The sequence below is a fragment of the Myripristis murdjan genome, chromosome 11, assembly GCF_902150065.1.
Source record: "Myripristis murdjan chromosome 11, fMyrMur1.1, whole genome shotgun sequence".
In the NCBI taxonomy this organism is placed as follows: Eukaryota; Metazoa; Chordata; class Actinopteri; order Holocentriformes; family Holocentridae; genus Myripristis; species Myripristis murdjan.
In genome coordinates this window covers 26014068-26033927 of record NC_043990.1, presented here as the reverse complement: position 1 = coordinate 26033927, position 19860 = coordinate 26014068, and the positions used below count along the sequence as shown (strand labels likewise).

At 41.2% G+C, this 19860-nt stretch overlaps 1 protein-coding gene across 1 annotated transcript in view; it reads left to right on the top strand.

Moving 5' to 3' along the window:
- Positions 1-8968: 8968 nt before the first annotated feature.
- fam135b (family with sequence similarity 135 member B) overlaps positions 8969-19860 on the top strand; it is a 42437-nt gene continuing 31545 nt past the window's right edge. Inside the window, exons 1-2 of the mRNA XM_030064132.1 lie at positions 8969-9149; positions 15382-15478. Of these exons, the coding sequence (XP_029919992.1) occupies positions 15402-15478 (77 nt within the window). The 5' untranslated portion in view covers positions 8969-9149; positions 15382-15401. The remainder of the gene's footprint in view (positions 9150-15381; positions 15479-19860) is intronic.

Below are 19860 nucleotides of genomic sequence, written 5' to 3'. Positions count from 1 at the left end.
TATTACTATAACCTAATGCAAGCTGGGCTCTCCGCTCTGCACAAGTAGTCTCTGTAAGTTTACTTTTAAATATGAGAGCTGGTAGAACATAAATAATAGCAATAGCCATGCAGTTATCTCCAGGTGATATTACACACTAGTACATATGCCAAAACAGCTGTACCTTACATACTTCCCTCGACTAGCTCCACTGAGTGATGCCTGCTCTCCACAGTGTTCCCATTAGAAGCATCATCAACATGATTACTGGCTGAGATGATAGGGTGATAGGGAAGACTCATTTGGAAAGGCAAAGATTGCGGAAATCTGGGATTTTTGGGGCAAATTAGGTAGCATGGCGGAGAAAAGTGCTTAACATCTCTTTTGCATGAGCTTGTATTTCATATTCGCATGGCTTGCAAAGTTGGGTGTGTGCGTGGTGCTGTCAGAGGAATGACTAATGGCTTACTCAGCAAGGTCCCTTCAGAGGAAGCAACGGGCACTAACATTATGCCCTTCACGTTAAAGGAGCATCCCCAGAGCCCCAGAGGCTGGCTGTCCATTTTCCATGCCAATCCATCTACAGCCCAGCCTGATGCCTCAGTACTGCAGGGATCCAGTGGGACATGAAGGATGTTCAGGGAAGCTTTCACTGCTGAATCCCTCAAATCTACGTCACAGTCATTTAAGCCAGGTGCTTATATTCACTGATGCTGTTGTAAATAATAACTTTTAGGCGAACAACCAGCAGTTTTCACAAAAGCATGATTTTATGGGTTTGTTCATTTAAGAACCATACCAATGATTTTGAATATTTGCCCTTTTACAACAGTTTACCCACATTATCCATGTCGACGAATAATTTTGCGAATCATACAGGGGTACTAAGGATTTCACAACATATAATCAAATCAATTCTGTGGCTAACAAAGTCGTCAACATTCAGAAACCACTGAACTGATGACTGGCTGTGTGAAGGAAACGTTTCCCTGCGGACTATTTTCCGGTGGGGAGGCCGCATCATTCCGGCCAATTTCAAGTCATAAAAACACAACGGTGCTGCTGCTTTAGGAAAACTAATGTGGACGACTTCATTATGGTGATGGAATATTGCTGTGAAAAAAGTTTGAAGTCTCTGAAAGTTCAGTTGGAACAAATGGAAACTAATGGCTGGATAAAATATAGGAAAAATGATATTGGAATTCTAGAAGACAACTGCTTACTTTTGGAAAAGATTAGCAGAGATTATATACATTTTGAAGATATCACTTATCATCCAAAATCACTGGTATGGTCCTTTTAAAGACCCTATCTTCAAATAACTTCATCACTGTGATCACTGTGACCAATGAGGGGCACTACTGCTGTATGAAGACAGCCATACAAGGCTTAGGACTCTATGCCATAAATAAAAAAAGATGAGTAAACTGAATTTGGCTGGGTTCACGCTCCGCTATTCTCCAGCTCATACTGTACAATGACCTTGTCTTGCATTTCTCACTTTATATAACCGCTGTTCTTGTTGTGTGTGTAAAATTTGAATAGGGAGGGGTGGAGGTGAACAAAGGGATCGAAAAACAACAATGGCCTTCTATGTTCCTTTGGCAGTAAAATTACTGTGCAGCTTTTTCGATCTGCATTTTTGCTCAGATTCAGGCTGATGCAGCTACAAGCCAGGGGAAAAAATTGCCACATGAATGCCTTTGCACAGTAGACAAAGAAATCCACAGGGGTCAATTGTCACTGTGAGTAATGGCATCAAAACCATCGAAAGACGGATGGATCTGGAAAGCTTGACAGCTGTCTTAACATCAGCTGCTGAGCTGCCGACACGCTTGTTATATTTTTGTAGAAAGCTAGCCTCCACATTGGCATGCACTGCTGTCAAACTATGCATATATGTAACATCCAAATGCAAATGAGTGTACTGTCTGTCCTGTTGGAATCAATGGAACTGTGCCACAATGCTAAGTAGGAGCTGGTTACCAATGTCTTCTCAATAAAACATCAAGTTGCCTGGCGCACAATATCCGTATATTGTCATCACAGTTTGCTCAAGGTGGATGAAGGCTGTGGCACAAAAAAAAAAAAAAAAAAAAAATCTAAACTAATATTAAATCTTACATTTCCACTCATGTAATCAATCAGTCAAGTCAAGGCAATGACATGTCGTCCACCTCAGTCCTTGTCATTCATCAACATTTTATGCCTGTGACAAGACCCTCTGTTGTGATCCAGATCACGTAGGAAAGCAGGTTTTGTCCCAATGTCACCCATATGATGACGGCCCTTAGGGTGTCCTCAGAGTGCCCGAGTGAGCCGGCACTATTGGCATGACTTCTGTGCTCTTATTAATTAGCCAAACCGGATAGCTGCTTGACATAACACACTCAGCCTTACAAATGAAGCTCTTCAGTCGCTGTAATCAGTAAGTTGTAAGTGCGTCATCTCAGAAAAGCTCTGGATTTAGATGTGCATACATGTGTGTGTTTTTGCGCCGCTTGTCATGCTTCAAAAGATCAGTGCTGGTGCTGCAAGGCCTTAGGCGCACTCAAATAGACACAAATGCACACAGGATATTTCCAGAGGTCAGTCCACGCACACTTAACGGAAACACAATTAAGCACCAAAGGGCTAAATAACGAAAGCATGAAATTCACAGCTTAAGAGTATTTTTTCCCTCGCTTTTTGAAACGCCCAGCAGAAGAGGTTTATTGGCTGTGTGGATGCGTGTGAGTGGGCCAGATTAGGATGCACTTTTATCACAACCTTGGAAAATGGCCAGCATCTTTAATCTGCGCGGGGCTGAATATCTTATTACACACACAGTATCACTGACTCATCAGAGGGTTACACACTGCAAATAAGCAGATGTTTCCTCTTTCTAAATTAAGATAAAAAAAAATAAATCTGCAGTGTAAGCCAAAGAAGATTGAACAGAAATTATCAGTGAACCCCCTGTAGGGAAATGGGTCTCTGTGTTAGAAAAACAGACTCAGAGACAAAGGAGGGAGACAATGATGAGAGGATAAAATTATTCAGCATGAGAAATTTACCTCGACAGACTAGAGCAGTGGAAGGCCATGTTTCACTCCGCGCCGTGATGGGTGGCAGACGGGCTCGGCAATGACGCACAACGGTGAGAGAGAGGAGCAGAAGGAGCCACAGACATGAAATTCCCCCTTGATGTCAGTCCTACCTGTGCATGTTGAGGACTGACTGGGAGAGGCAGTGCAGGGGATGCTCAAACTTTTTCTGAAGACACATAAAAGTTTGTTCATTGGGCTCCTATTGGCCAGATGTTCTTCAGGAGGTGGTGACTAAATTTTATTACCAGCACTTAAAAAAAATGTAGAGGCCTCTGGGCCTTCCATGTGTACCCCCCTTTTCCCCTCCTACCGCTTCTTTACGGTGCCCCCTAATGACATGTGTTGGCTGTGTGTAATTCCCTTAATAATTATCGTCAGGATAGGGAAGGACTAGCCGGAGAGTGATGAAATGTGGATTTCATAATCATGTGTATGCATCACTGTAACTGAAGAATGTGTCAGACTGTAGTGTTGACATGAGGAAAGCCTTGTTATTACCTCAACATCCTCAGGCAGGCATGCTGTTTACTTATCCCGCACGTTATGTCACTGCATGATGGATGTGACTTTTGATCTGCTGAATCAACTCCTCTTGAAGCGGAGCCAGTGTAGATTTGTGGTGCATATTAGAAAATCAGATGTCTGCAGCTAAAATACACTATGAGAGGCTGATTACATTTGGGAAAACCAATTTAATTTTAAGGCTGTGCATTAACATGGGTTTCACGTTACAGCATGTGTCACAATACATGGGCCACAATGTGATTTGTATCACAGTTCATTGCAAAACTAGGGAGCTGACCCAGACTAATCAAATATATAACATATTAAAGGATAAATCAGGTGACAAAACAGTTTAATTCAAAATTACCATTCCAAATGATTAACACAGAAGTAGCACAATGCAAAATACACAAAATTGTAGATGTAATAACATCACATGAAAATAAAGAGTATAAACTATATATCTATATATCTATATATATCTAGATCTATATCGATCTATCTGTGTGTGTGTGTGTGTGTGTGTGTGTGTGTGTGTGTGTGTGTGTGTGTGTGTGTGTGTGTGTGTGTGTGTGTGTATCTCATAGGGGCCGATACAGTATTGTGAAAGATAATAATATTCAGCTGTATTGATTGTTTTTTACACAGCAATATGTGTAGCATGTGCTTCAAAATTTTTCATTGTCCAGATTTTATGCTTGCAAGACTACACAGGCACACTGACAGACAATTTCTTCCGTGTAGCCTCCTACTTACTCATGCCCTAAAAGATTAGCTAGGTTCTATAGTACACACTGGCATTTTGAAGTCAAGAACTACTATGCCCGTGGGGGCAGTTCTGTGTGAAGCACTGTGCAAATGTCATTTATGTCTTGTACTTGTTAAAGAACAACTGAATAAATGTACAATCTCTGCACCGCACAGCGTTAAACAAAAAACAGTTATGATCTAAAAAAAGTGATACCACTCAGAAGCATAGTGACTGCTTTTACAATACCCTATAGATCTTTATAGTATTATTTCAGCATGTGCATTCATAAGACTCTGTGTGTGTTTATGTGTGTGTGTGTGTGTGTGTGTGTGTGTGTGTGTGTGTGTGTGGTGTTATTGATCCTGGTAGGTGCTGAGAAGTCTAGCTGTCCCTACTGCATCATATCAAATAAAACACAATCAGCTGCAACTAGGGCTCAGTAACCTCACTGCCACCTGATACTCTGCAGTTTACTACAACCAATAATGTAAAGGTCAAGGATAAGATATTTGCGTGTGTATCATTTTACATCGATCGATTGGGCTTTTGTAGCTACACAACAATGCTCAGCTGTAAGGGGAACACAGTACAGTGAGTGGGTCCTCTCAGGGATCAGGGCGAGAGATCATGTGTCGGGCCGAGGTAACTGAGATCTCATGCTTTCAATGAGAGCGTAGGGCCAGACTGTGCAGAGAGGGGAAAGAGAAAACAATTTGTGATTATTCATCCACAAGGCAGGCCCCATGACTGGAACACTTGTGACCTAGAGTCACACACACACCACGGCCCCTGACTTGTGAAGAAGTAAAAACAGGAATATTATACTCTAACAGCCACAATATCAGGCTGTGGTTCAACTGAATTTCAGGTCTGTGAAGTTTAGGCTAGACTCTGGCAGGTTGTGGTAATTGTAACAGCAGCATGGAAGTGTCAAAATCTCCTAGAAACCATGGCTGGTACATGGACTTCCAGAGGAGAATTTGCTGTATGCAAAAAATATCTAAATATAATAACCAGACTGCAAAGACTAATGTCTTGTCTTGAGAAAAGGCAGCTCAGTTATCTTGAACAGGGTGTTAGCTAGCTAAACTATGGCCAAAGGGTTGTTTTTTGCAAAGGAACTCATTTTGCCAACCGCTAATAATAATAAGCTTCTTGGTTGACTGTGACGCTCCTGCACTGTTGTTGTCATTGGCTGTGCAGAATGTCAGTCACTTGTTTCCCAATAGAACGTTTTGCACAGCAGACATTTTGAAATGAAATAGCAGGGAAGACACAGGTATTACTAATGCCATCAATGCAGGATCTGTTCAATTTATGTCTGTCAGAGCCAAGGTCCTGCTGTTGTTCATGCTGACTCACTGAAGATACTCTACTACACTTTAATGGAACAAAACCTGAATTAATGTAATTGGCAACACCTGTGTTTACCCTGCTATTTCAAGTCATAATGGGGACTGTGAAAAAAGGTCTATTCAGGGGCTGCCATCTTTGAAAATTCAATTTCAATTTCAATTTTATGCAACCTTCTTTTAGCAAAATGTAGATGAAACAGCTGGTGTACCCTTTGCTCTCCTCCGTTATCTTGTGCAGTGGTCATTTTGGAAAGCTACAGTGACCCTAAGTGAGAGGGAAAGTGCAAACTGCATATGAACGCTACACAAAATGCAATGCTGCCTTCAAATGGAACATGTGAGCTTGTGGTTACAACATGGGAAGTCGTGTACATGACTCGTGAACTCAGCGGTTTCTGAAAATTTCATATGAACTGAACACGGTAAACACGACACCATTTAAAGGCAGCATACCTGCATGTTGTTAATTATAATGTTATCCATTTTAATGTTGGATAAACCCCAATAAATAAAAAAATATGAAATTGTCACCTCATCACATGTTTTATTAGCCACTGTAGTTAACATAGCAAGTAATGTAGAGATTTAAAATGATGACTAAATGCTTTGGGATTCTGAATACACCCTTGTTTTGAACATTAGAGTACATTCTTGTGGAGTAACGGTCAGAGAGTAAAGGCTGTTCCATCTTGTGAGGCTTGGCTGGGCGAGGGGGAATCCTCAGTGGGCCATCCCAATTAGTGACCAATAGCTGGCTGGAAGGTCTAGCCTTCAGTCCTCTGAAGACCAAACCTTCATAGACCATCCTCTTCCAGGTGACCCCTGAGTTGTGACACAGCCCTTTGCACAATCTATAGCCTGCCCTATTTCTTTCAATTCTGAAAGGTTCATTATTTCCTTGCTTTTCTCCACCTCTTTTGTTTGAAATGGTTAGGGATATTTGACCTGCCTGCATATCAAACCCTGGCTCCCAGTGCAGGTGTTGCATTACTGGGAAACCCTCTTTAAAATTTAGGTGCATTAACCGGTGCATTACAGCTGAAAAACAAACTGTGCGGCAAGTTTCACTCGTTTGCTCATTGACCTTATAAGGGAATTTGTGCCAAATCAAACTAAGAACAAATTGCCATTCCTCAGCAGAGTTTTAAAGTTTAGATACTATTGACAAAGCCTGATAGATACATAATGATTTTGATTGTGTGAGAATATATGTCTTTGCTGTGCAGCCTCGCTCTGAAATTTCTGCCAGTTGTCAAGACTATGGGTATCTGTGCCCTGGCAACCATCTGCAAAAAAAAAAAAAAAAAAAAAAAAATCAATAGTGCTCTTCTCTTAATCAAGAGAGCTCCGAGCTTATGGCAGAGTGCCACGAGAGAAAAGCAGCAATTGACTTTGAGATTTTTAAGAGGAAGGTGAAACTGGGAACTGGGGACAAAAACAGATATGGTGGGTTCACCTGGACCGCAAAAGATGCATAACAGAATAAAAGACGGCGCTAGAGCGAACAAATTTGATCCCTCTGATAAAAAGCTTGAACACACAGTTACTGACAGCAGCAGCCTATGGGCCATGGGCATTTTATTCGCCTGCAGTTACATAAACCCCCTCCTCCCTTGTCTGACATGTGGCGTAGTCTGTAAGGAGTTGTTTAACTAGGACAGATGGCGTTTAATTGCGGTACCTGATTGCCAGGAACAAGTGATACAGTGCTGGTTAGTGGTGGTCTCTCTTGTGACTGTTGGTTTACTATTTCTCTCTAAATGAGGACTTCACTACTTTAGAAGTTTGATCTCCACAGCTTCATTGTTCACATAACACTATTGCATTCATCATCACGATTCCCTTGTCATATCAAATATGGTTTTCATTAAATTCCTTACTGTAATTCGCGGAAGGCATGTATCAGCCTGACTGATGAGATAAATGGCTTCTGGAAATGTCCACATCCTCAGAGCTGTCATCGTCACACTACTTAAAGTTAGACATGGTGTACGTGTCAAAGACTTCCTTTAAGCACTTGTTTTTTTTTTTTTTTTTTTTTTTTTTAGATATAAAAAAAGATAGATTGCTATGGAAAATGAAGCCAAGACACAATTACTCAGAGAGTGCTGTGTGTTTAAAATGGTAAGAGTGCCACAGTTTCCGACTTCATCCCTAGCTTTGAAGAGAAAGCTATAGGGAATAATCATGCCACCAGATTCTACTACACTCTGCATCATATGGCTTGCAGGCTCTTTGCTTTTGGAGTTCACTAGGATGCCTTTTGGGAACTTTTTGGGAAACTGTAATATGGGTTGTTAGGGCAATTCTACACAAAATCATGATATGAACAAAAATCTTCTCAGATGGGGTGTCACATCACATCAGATGGAGGCCCGCAAACATCTAATTGTGGGTCCAGGAAATGAAAAAAAAAATAGGGTGAATAAAGAGACTAACACTATGGAGCTTCAGTCTTTTATATCAATGACACTGAAAATTGAGGATACATAATGGATCAGAAAAGCGCTTATTAAAGTTGCTGTTCCACTTCATGGAGCATGGGCTTAATGCTTCAATTTTGAACTGAATGCAATTTTCTGATGTTTGTCTCCTCATTTTGTTGTCAGAAAAATGCATCTGTGCTTGTACAATCCACTTCCAGTGCATCACATGCGCTTGAAGTGTTACCTTAATATCATGTCCATGATGATAGCTGGTTGCACATTGTGTTTTTCACAACCTGCTTTGACAACAATAATAACCAGGAACGTGCATTGTACCTGCAATGTGCTTATGATGTCTTATTGTATGCCACTGCATGTAAAGTGTTACTGTAATTTTGTCATTGTTTGGCTGATCATTAGACTGTGAGAAAACTGTTTAACTGCCTCTAATGGGTCTCTAATCTGCGATGCACTCCAACTAAAGTGGCATCCGCATTATTATCATTATTGCATTCATACTTTGTTTGCATAATACTCCCTTGTTTCTTTGCATGGTAATTTCCTGCTGCACGGCTCACTTCTGCTTTTAGGAGGCAGGCTCTGACGTCAGCTCGCCCATTGGACGCACACTATAGTGCAGCAGCAGGACACGTTGGGTGCTGACCATTAATATTCCCCTGTGAAACTATCCATACTATTTATGTATTCTGTCTAAAACGGGCGGGCGCGGAGGATAAACGCAGAGCCAAATTCCGCGACAGACGGTGCTGCACTTTCCCAAATTGAAATCCCTGACAGGAGAGGAGAGGAGAGGAGAGGAGAGAGAGAGAGAGAGAGAGAGAGAGAGAGAGAGAGAGAGAGAGAGAGAGAGAGAGAGAGAGAGAGGACTGCAGAACATACAGGGTCTGGATGAATAACCATGGCAACAGCAGCAGCAGCAGGAGAAGCGGTGATATAAACATTGCAAGCCGCACATCCATCCGCAACAGCGATTTACTGAGGCTGCATCCTAAGCCTTTGCGGATAAGACTTCATCACTGCTAAGGTAAGGGTTTTTTTTTTTATCATAATAATTATCATTATTGTTATTATTATGATTATACATGGGGCATCTTCTTTCTGCTTTAGTGGGTTGGTTGTCGGCTGGTTTCTCTTGTGTGTGAAACATGAGAGTATTTGGGAAGCTCGTTGTCATACAATACAGTAGGGAAAGCTGCTACTGTATAGACTGGCACTGGGTCAAAACGCTCAGTGTGAATTAGGATGTTTCTTAGAGTACACATAGACTCTAGTATTGCATTGTAGGTTACTGTAGCCTAGTTAAGGCTCCATGGCTGGTATTGTTTGTTTATCACAGCCGAGGATATTTATGTGGTCTGTGTGTGGTCAACTTTGGCTACCAGTCCTCTGTAAATAGACCTTATACAGCATTCCATGATGTCATAAATGAACAAAGCAGTGGTCCAATTAAAATCAAATCAAGTTGAAATCAATTCCAATGATCCAAACAAGTATAACATCAGGATTATTATGCTGTATCCCTGGTGGCTACAGCTGGTACAGGTATGATAAGTAAGGATATTTGTGTGAGCTGATGTGTGCACGATCAACTTTGCACAGCACGTACCGTCCTTGTTATACAGTCGTACAGCACTTTGCTCTGTCAAAAAGGAACAAAACAAGCTCCCCCGCTTTGAAATGAAACAAATCTTTTGTCAAATTTATTTCCTTTGTCACAGTAGTGGCATCAGGCAGCTGGTGTCAGGTGGAGGTCCTAAAGACGCAAGGATAAAACAAAAACTGAACAACGAATGCAAGCTTAAATGCAGAAAATAGACTAGCTCACCTGCTTCAACATAGTTAATAAGGCCATTCACCGAATACAGGGTTATATCTTGAGTTATACTGAACTGTCAGGCACTCCTGTGACTGAAATCAACATTTAATTGAGAGTAGACCAGTTTTAAGCTAAATTATTCGCAGCACTAGCCACTACATGCTTTTCAACCAACTCTTAAGACGAAGGCACACAGGGTTGTACATGCACACACATACACACATGCAACAGTGAAATGTCCGAAACAAATGAATTGATTCAGAGCTGTGAGTGTTGTATCATAAACCAACACGACGAAGCTGTATGTGATGTGAACTGCACAAGGATTTCAACATTTTGCCCTGACTGCAGGCTGCATGCTGCTCTGCCAGCTTGCCAAAATGCTCCCCAAACACCACAAAAGACTCCTGAGGTGGCGAAAGAAGGATTTTCCAGCTGGTTTCGACCCCCTAGTTTATCTGCCTCTGTGCAAATGCCCCTTGATCGTAAAGGACACTCATGTGGTGAGAGCACAGGACGTCGTTTGCATCCAACTGGAGTCTGATTCCAGCTCATCTGCCTCTGTACCACAACAGAGGCCGCTGAGCTTCTCCTTCATATTTCCATACCCTGTTGCTCCTATCAGGTCTGACTTTGCTGGGATTTGGCATCATACGCTCTACCACAGAGAGCCTTATATGGCCGCATGGAAGCTTTTAATAAATGCAAGATTATGTCATCACATGATTGCTGCCTCAGTTGGCTCATGTAAAGGACACTCTACCCTCACATGTCCAATCTATGCATCACCTTTTCTCAGAATGAGAACCAGTCAAAAAGAAAGTAGCACTATTGTGGATTTGACTGAGAGCCAAGTGTCCTTAAACGTCCTCAAAACTTGGCCAGAAACTTACTGACTCCTCCATGATTTCCATTCTTTTCTTTGCATCAACAAAGTGGCGCAACACAATTGTCCTTCATGACATACCTCTATTTCCAGTGATGGCGCTCTGTCTTTTATTGTATTCTGCTGAGGGAGTTGGATGTTAATGAATGGAATAATGCCTGAGATTAATTTCCGGTCCTCTGAGCTGTGCATACAATCATCTTCTAGTCATGGCACAATGATTCTCTGTGTTACAATGACACCTACGCCTACATAGACTGGAAAATCTGCGCATTCAACAGTCAGTCAATATGAACATGTTGCTTTTTCATCCTCTAAAACTGAGGTCGGAGCTGTCAATCAGCATTCCCGGTGGAGTTTATACCAACAGGAGCTGCGGGAGGGGGGAGAGGGCAGCTTAAGGCCAGTCAGGAGTTCTCTCCTCTCATGGTGGAGGAATTAGCGGCTGTAACCAAGTCTATCCCTACCAAAAAAGAAAGCAGCATGCAGTAGTAGCCTGCATTAAATAGTAATTGGACAGCAGATGGCTCTTTTGTAATAATTAGTATTTAATGATTTGCAACAACCGGCAAATCAGAAACAGATAGTGTGAAGAACTGCACAAGCAGCAAAATCAGACGCTTCAGCTAGGCTACATCAGGTCTTCATGGAGGTTGGCATTATTACACAACTATGTTAATGCACAGCTTGCACTTTCACTGAGATTTGCACAGCAGCGGAAAGGTGAACAGTAATGTGAAGTAGGGCGAATATTGTAGAGCAGCTAATCCCTTTTACTGGGCCACTTCATACTTATTTTACCTACTGTGTTAAACTCCCAGCGAACACATGTTGTATGTCTTCCATTCCAATTGACCGGTCGATTGCTCAGCAGTCTTTCATGCCAACTATAGCCTTTGAAATTGAGGCTGATAGCTCAGTAGTGGCCCAGAAACAAGCTAGTTGGAGCCACTGGCAAACTCCATTATCAGCCCTTATCACAGAATAATGTGACTGGAAGGAAAGTAAAAGCTAGTGGTGACTGGTTACGTCGTGGTCCACCCACTTCACCCCTTAACTGTATTATCTTACACTCTAATTCTCCTTTTGTGGATCAGTCCTGTTGTTTTATTATCATCGTCATGATGAACATCACAATAAGAGGCACAGGGATCCTTAGTAACTCAGTGAATGACAGCTGTGTGCCTTTGAAGCAGTCGACGTGGGTGTTTTTGGCTGTGACTCACTGATTGGCCCTGAAATTTCATTACCTTATTGATGAATTTTTAGCAGAGGTTGATAATCAGTGGTGGGGGTGGTGGCGGGGGGGTAGGGTGTATATACCCAGGCCATATTGCGAGATTGAGATTGCTTTGTAGGGGGGTGAGGAGGGGGGTAGTGGCTGTCCTTAGATTGTGGTCCTGCATTTAATCAAGCACACAGCGTCCATTCTCCTCTTTATTGCCTGCCGAACACATTGCTGGGAAAGTGAACAGCTTCTCCTTTTGGATCCAGGAGACAGGAGATAACAGATGATGAGGACGTTTGGCTAGCAGCTCAGTTGAATTAGGGAAGCAGCGAGGCAGCTTCGGCTAGCTTGATCAAAGCCAGAGGAAGCATAAGCCACGCTGCGGGCTGGCGTCTAGCAGCGTCCCATCTAGTCACCCGTAATTGGCTCATTATGTTATTGTGACCGCCGCTCGCCCGTGGTCGCCCTGACACAGCACAAGACCTCACTCCACATCGTATCTTTTTATGAAGCTGCCAGGGCGGCGGGTGTGTTTGAATGCTGTGTGTCAGTGTGACACGCAGAGTCAGCAAGAAGAGCCAAACAGGATTTGTCACTTACTGCCGCTGCAGGTCATTTTCAGCTGTGGTTTGGAGGGCTGAGGTTCAGGTTTTATTGAAGACTTATAGATTTATAGATTTTTTTCATAAAAGCCAGCTAGAATTGGCATGTAAACATACACCTATGTAGGGCTGAAACAGAAAAAAAAAAAAAAAACAGCTCCTCTCCATTAGTAAACTCACTTTATCAGCTTAAATGACATTCTGAGGTCACTATTGGTCACTAGCTGGAAAATCCTCTCCACCCACAGGAAGTGACACTTTGAAACTTAAAGCATAACTCTGGTCATTTTTGCTCTGATCCCTATCTTCTCATCTTTTTTTCCATCACACAGACCCATTCTGGCCAACATCCCGTCAACTGCTGCTCTATAACTGATTGTGTCCTCCTGTCCCATAGGACAAATGCACACTCCAAAATGTGAAGTTGCTCTATAGGACAGCCGCTGATTTGAGATTTTGGTCAGACATTGCAATGATGGCAGATGATGGGAAAATAAGGAGTGGGTCAAACATGAGTCATGCTTTGAGGTGGAAATACAAACTGTCTCCCTAAAAGCAGTGAGCGGCGCTCCTTCCAGAGCAGGCCGGACTCACCACCGTTAGATCTTTGCGTCTCTCATCTCGTTTGGTACAAAGCATCACAGACCGGCTGGCTTGGTAAACACAAGCATGCTGTGTGAAGTTTGCTGACGTCATCTTGCAAGAGCCTTGGGTATTGAAGTGAAATAAAATATATGTTTTTCATGTTTTTCATGAAGCCAACACGTGATGTTGCCCAGTGCAGCTTTAATACATTTCTACAAAGTTTCGGTTAGAATGTACACATAGGATGGATGAGATGATAAGTGCATGATTATTCTGTTGTTTCTCAGTATAATAGGCAGCGGACCATTGTGTTTTAGGGACAGTGAATGGGCTTCTCATCATACTCTTGCGCGCTTAAGCTCTGGTACTATAAAAACAGACTTGGCCTAGATAAATGGAATGGACTGGAACAAACTTATGCTTTTCAAAAGCCCATACTGAGACGTGGATCCGAAAGGTTTTTCACAGAAATTATTTTGTTGCTGTAATGACACTTCATGTCATCTTGTGCACCTCAAGTGTGTAAATATAATAGTATTATGACTCAAAGTATTCAGTTAGGAGTGCTTTGATACCTTGATACTATCAAAACCATGAGGGTTTAGTCTGCAGTTGATTAACTGCTGGCCAGTTGTTAGTGCATTTTAGGTTTTTGACCTAAGCAAGTAAAAGTTAGCTTGTTACAAAGAGCACATCAAGGTGGAAGCAATGAGAGGTAATATTGCTGATGTTTATTGGTAATGTTTAAGTTAAGCGTAGACGGTTTTCCATTTGGAACGGCAGCCGGCTGGGGAAACAGTGCAGTTTAATTGCTGTTAATGGTAAACAGCCCTCATAAGGGTGTGAACAGGGCTTCAGAGAGCATAGAAGGTACTTTTCACAGGTTCACTTGAAAGGTTCATTTTCAGAGGCTTGATATGTTTTATCACCCAGTGTCTTTGTCTCATTCATCTCTATGAACCGAGGCAGTGATTGATAGGCCTCATGTTAACAGGCGCCTGCAAAACCTAGCACTGTTAAAGAGTGACTGATCACAAGCTGAGAGCTTTTCTTTCTCTATTTTGTCTTTTACTGAAGCTGCTGATGGCCGGATTTCAGTGTCTTTAAATGTGGCCATTTTCCTCCCCAAAATTTCCCCAGAGTTTATTCTTGTCAGGAAGGAATTGTCTGTTGAAGAGCATTTCGACCATCAAAACTCTACTGAAACCCAGAGCTAAGTCTCTTAGCAGCTCCTTAAAGATGAGGAACCGCTGCACCTGTGAAATAATAGCGAACCTTTGGGTTACTATCTTTCAAGGTGCACTATTCAAAGTTGTTGAGGGTTGATTTAAGTGAGGACCCTTTAGACTCAGCTGACAAAAAATGTGGAATATGCATGTCATTTATTAGTGAGCTGGGTTGGGGGTGACAACCATGTGGAGCCAGCTATTGCCAACTTTGTGCCTTTTTTCTACATTTTTTGTAAGTGGAGTCTGAACAGCCTCACTTTAATTGCAATCAAAAATTGCACGTGCACCTTTAAATAAGGAATGCATTTCCAGAAATTGAAAAAAGAAAAATTCAATGAATAAAACACAATTTGAAATAAAATGAAATTTCATTGCACATTGCACAGGTGTATGATTTTTTAATAAAGGGGCAATTTTGTCCCAATATATTAGCCTAATCCTAGTGCGGTAAAAATATAGCAAAAAGGCTCACTGTCATTCCTAGTGAGAGCAGCTGAACTCAGAATATATTTTACATTATAAAAATAGATGCAAGAAAACAACTTCCTGAGCCGCTGGGATAAGTGGCTTCACTCTCAGGTAATTAGATCCAGTGTTGGAGTTCACTTCTCCATCATATACCTGGGCAGTGATGATGTTAACGATACTGAGACCAGGATATCTGGCTCCTCACCACACCAGACACATGACGCATGACTCATATCGGCTTAAAGCGGAGAGAACAAATGACAGCGTGAGCTAGTTTTAGAAATGTCATAAACATTCTTATCTTTCACTTTGGATTCACTTTTGGATTTGTGCCATACTACAGCTTTTGTCTTGTTTTTGCTTTTGCCGTGTAAAGCAACGCTCATAAATTGATGAATAACGCAGATATTTTATTACTATTTGTCGTTCTTTCCTTTCGCAGGTGATGAGCGGGAATATATCATGTCTGAGGTACAGGGAACACTGGAGTTTTCTGTAGAGTTGCACAAGTTTCACAATGTGGATCTCTTCCAAAGGGGGTAAGTATTTTGCCTCTGTAGAAATCACACAGCATGAACACAGTCAGTGTTGACCCTGCACACAGTGCTGCATCGCTGCTGAAGGCCACTGCTGCTGACCTGTCAGTTGCTCTTTTTTTCAGTCGCTTTACCTCCTCTGTCAACTCAGAAACCATGGTATCAAAACAGCTAATACATTGGCCTAATGAGAGGCCTATGTATTTTGTTTGCAAAAGGTTCTTACAATGACAAAACATTTCAAACATGCAGCAAAAGCACATTTTGTCACCGCCCAATACAACAGAATACAAAATACAGCTGTCAGTTTGAACAAGGTTCTCCTGTGAGCTACACATTCAAATGTGAACTTACAGTAAAGAATTGCATCCAAACTCAGAAAGACTTTGAAGTGAAAATTTACTGTATTGATGGCAAAAACTGAAATACTGTAATTCACATACAGTATTACACAGAAAAACTCAAAGGAGTTGAAAAAAAATACAGAATACAATTTATAGCTCCCTTTTTTGTAGGTGCATACTGATTGATTGGTGATTGGTGAATGGTGATTTGTGGAAAGGGCAGTGATGCAGCTGCACTAGTGATTTCACAGTGATGCAGGTCATTTCTATCAGCTGTGAGCAGATGTTTTGCTTTTGACTACCACAATGAAGTCAATGGAGTCAGGGCCATGTAAATGACACATGTGAGAGGTGCTGTGCAAAAGAGTGTGAAAAATGTGTGAATACAATGAAAAGGTATGAACACATTTGCAAAAGAAAACTTCTGCTGTGGTTTGGAGGTGAAGATGACGACAAAGTGGATCCCAGTTTCAAATCATGCATCTTTGGAGGTGTATGGAAAGAGATTAGTGTCAGCAGAGATTATACTTAAACTGGATAAATGTAAGCGTGATATACCCACACTGAACTACTAAAAGTAAAATTTAAAAGTTTTAGAATTGAATGATTAAGACACGATTTGTAATTGAAGACAATGATGCAAAAAGGATTTTACTTTTATTCATTCATCTATTTATTTATTTGATCATTTGAATTTGATGACACTTTCAAATGTGTTTTTGCCATGTAAATTCTGTTGTCTCAATTCAGACTGAGCTCTCTGAAACAAATTGCACACAAGGGACTTTTGTTCCCTGAACAATTACCGGAAAGCAGCACAAATCAATTTTTTGAATCAAGCACTTCAACATAAGCATAAGAAATACAAATGTATGCACTTCAAATACAGACTTTGCCTGCTCTAATCTCTTTCCATGGGGAGCTGCGAGGTTGTGACACATTTGTTGCCCTTTATACACAACATACTTTGCCCTCAACCACCAACTTAACATGGGATACCATATGGTTCCACAAAGTTTCTGTATGAATGCACTGTAATGAGATAATGTTGCTGGAGATGCTGGGACATTATGTGACTCATACCCAGTGATGAAGGTACATTACATTTGATTGAGTAAATTAAAGTGACGCACACGTCCAGTTCTTTCACAGCTGCCAGACAGGGATTAAACTGTAAAACCAAAAGTAGGTCTGCACATCCATAAAAAAATCTCTTTGTGTCAAACAACATTTTAAATTAGTCTTTTTTTTTTTTTGTCAGGAGGGATTAAAAAAGAGTAAGTACCCATAATCCCACGGAGTAGCGTGTTTGAACAACATACTTTCAGAATAAGAAAGGGTTGGATGCACCTGTATACGCTAACATTCAGATGATAGATCACCAAATGAAGCATGGCAATGCAAAAATGCAAACATATTAAATGCAGCAATACCACACAAATAGATTGATATTTACATTATTTAAATCAATGATAGGGGAAAGTCAGTGCATTTTTTTAATTGTCAAGCCCATGGTCAAGAAAGACAAGTCTTAACGTCATAATCTTGGTTTTTCCAGATTTACTTTGAGTTTTATGTTAAATTTTATGACATTAAACAGGACCATGTTTATCCGGCCATGCTGTATGATGTGTCTGCAGGAAGATTAAAACCTGTCATCTGGTTGGCCTCCGCCTCGCTGAAATGCCAGCTTTAACCGAAATGATTTTCCCTCTCCAAATGGGATGGGCTAAAGCTTTATCATGGTAATCCCTTCGGCTGAGTGCTCTAATATGTTTGTTTTTACTGGTTGCCATGTTGCTCCAGATAGCAGCAGAGATCTAATGTGAACGCTTAAAAACGCCTGGAGCCCACCCCACTGTCCATAGTGAAGGCATTCGCTTGACACTGAGAGGAGGAAACTCTAGTTTACAAGAGCTAACTGTGTTGCAACTCCGAAATTTAATTGCTGAAATCGATCCTAATCCCTATAGCCGACTGAAAAAGCACGCAGCTGTACATTTGGAGAGACCCATTGTGGACTGATTGCATTAAAAAAAAACGATTAAGTCTGCATTTGATTTGTAACGCAGGCGATGGCGATAAGAACACTGCAGGCCTTTCAGTTTTTTCTCATGGCAGCAAAGTTAGACAGATCCAAGATTGTTTCAGATACTCAAATTATGAGCCCAGCTGCTTTTTCCCTCAGCGTCCTTTGTTCCAAGTCACTTGTGAAAACATCAAAATGCAAATTATTGATGTAATTCACTCACATTGTCGCCTACGCATCCACTGTACGATGTCTTCGATGTGTGCTCTGCCTTAAGCCGTATCCCACATGCAGTACCCTCCTTTGCCATTGAGTTTCTGTGAACTATTTCATTCTATAAGCTCCCAAATCCTCCTTTATTTATGTATTGACCTTCAAAGCCCTTTCTGTGCGCGTGTCCGTCACATGTCCATCTCTGAGAGCGCTGTGGCTAAAAAACACTGACTTGATGACTGTGTTTGCAGCCATGCTTTGGTCTCTCAGATTGCCAGTGTGTCCCCAGAGAGGAAAGATGTGGCTTTACACAAGCTGCATTGACTACAACTGTCAAAGTGACCTTTTCAAAGACATGTTTTCCACTCACTTTTCATGCCCAAAGCCTGGAATGCTGTCACCTGTGCTAAACACTCTCGTGTTGTGTTATTTTTGCATATAGTCATACATTGTGCACGTAGTTTGTTTCAAATAACTCATTTAATTGTTATTGTTTAGTTGAGACTGGATCATCATCGGCCTAATGTGTTGAAATTGCCAGTTGCATGTTTATATGGCCCCGCAATTTCTTATAATTTAATAATTTTTACAATTTCTTCCATTTATGTGCTTCTGTTTTTTTTTCCCCTTTTCTCTGCTTGAATCCTATAATGTGTGAATTAATTTCCCAGCGGGGAATCATTATAGTTTTATCTCATGTTAAATATTGTTATAATATTGTAGAATTTCAGTGCTACTTCTCATCAGGTAGGACACAGACAGTCCTTGAATGGATGTGCATTATTATGTCTCTTTCATTATTTATAACCATTTTATCCTTTCTCCATGAATAATTTAGCTACATTTGTACAATTCATGAATGATTTTGTTTAACATGACAGCACTAACCCTTAGTCCGTGTCACGAGGAGCATTTCTTTGCACTTTTGGAGCCTTAAAGTTGCACCCGGCGAGATTTTATTTTTTTGAGGTAAAACCTGTCTTATCAGCCTGAAATCACAAAGTGGAGGGGTAACAAAGAAACAGGTCCCATCTATTGTGACAGACTATCCTTCCATGGTGGCCATTTTGAACTTACACACACTGGGTGGGAAACTTTACCTGGGAAAGCAAATACAATCCTGCTGTGTCCTGCATTTAATGACCAAACACACATCGTGCAAATGTTAGGAAGAAGGCCACTGGGGCATTATGTCATTTGTTATCGAGCAGATTCACCCAGACAGATACTTGCCCAAATAAACTGGAGGTATAGTCACCAGTGGGAAGTTGTCTCCACTCACAGGAAGAAATAGACTAAAACTTAACATCACCACTGTTGCATCTTTTGTCTCTCTTGTCCCATTGGTATTCTTGCACAGACAGCCAGTTACATGATGATTCCTGGATATTTTAAGTTTGTTTGTCAGCACATTTTCTTAATGCTGCACATGTGCTGTCAAACTGATGAAGACTTTTCTCAATTTGCTTGTGTTTTGTCTACTGGCATGTGTTTTCTCAAGTTGCAATGAGCCCTCAGGGCCACTGTAGTTGCCAGTGACATGGAAACTTCATTGAAACAGTTCCTCTTAAGAAACATGAAGTGCAGAGTAGAAGATCATGAAGAAATACATAATATATAATGGAAGAGAGATAGAAGAGAGAGTAAAACTGTCCAAGTCAACACATACAGGACCTAACAAACAAGAATAAATTCACAAAGAATTTAAAGTTTATGTGAACAACCAAGGAAAAACTAAGGCAGGCAAATAAGAACATTCCCCCTTCTCTGTTCAATATTTTAACCTGTGTATAAACAAA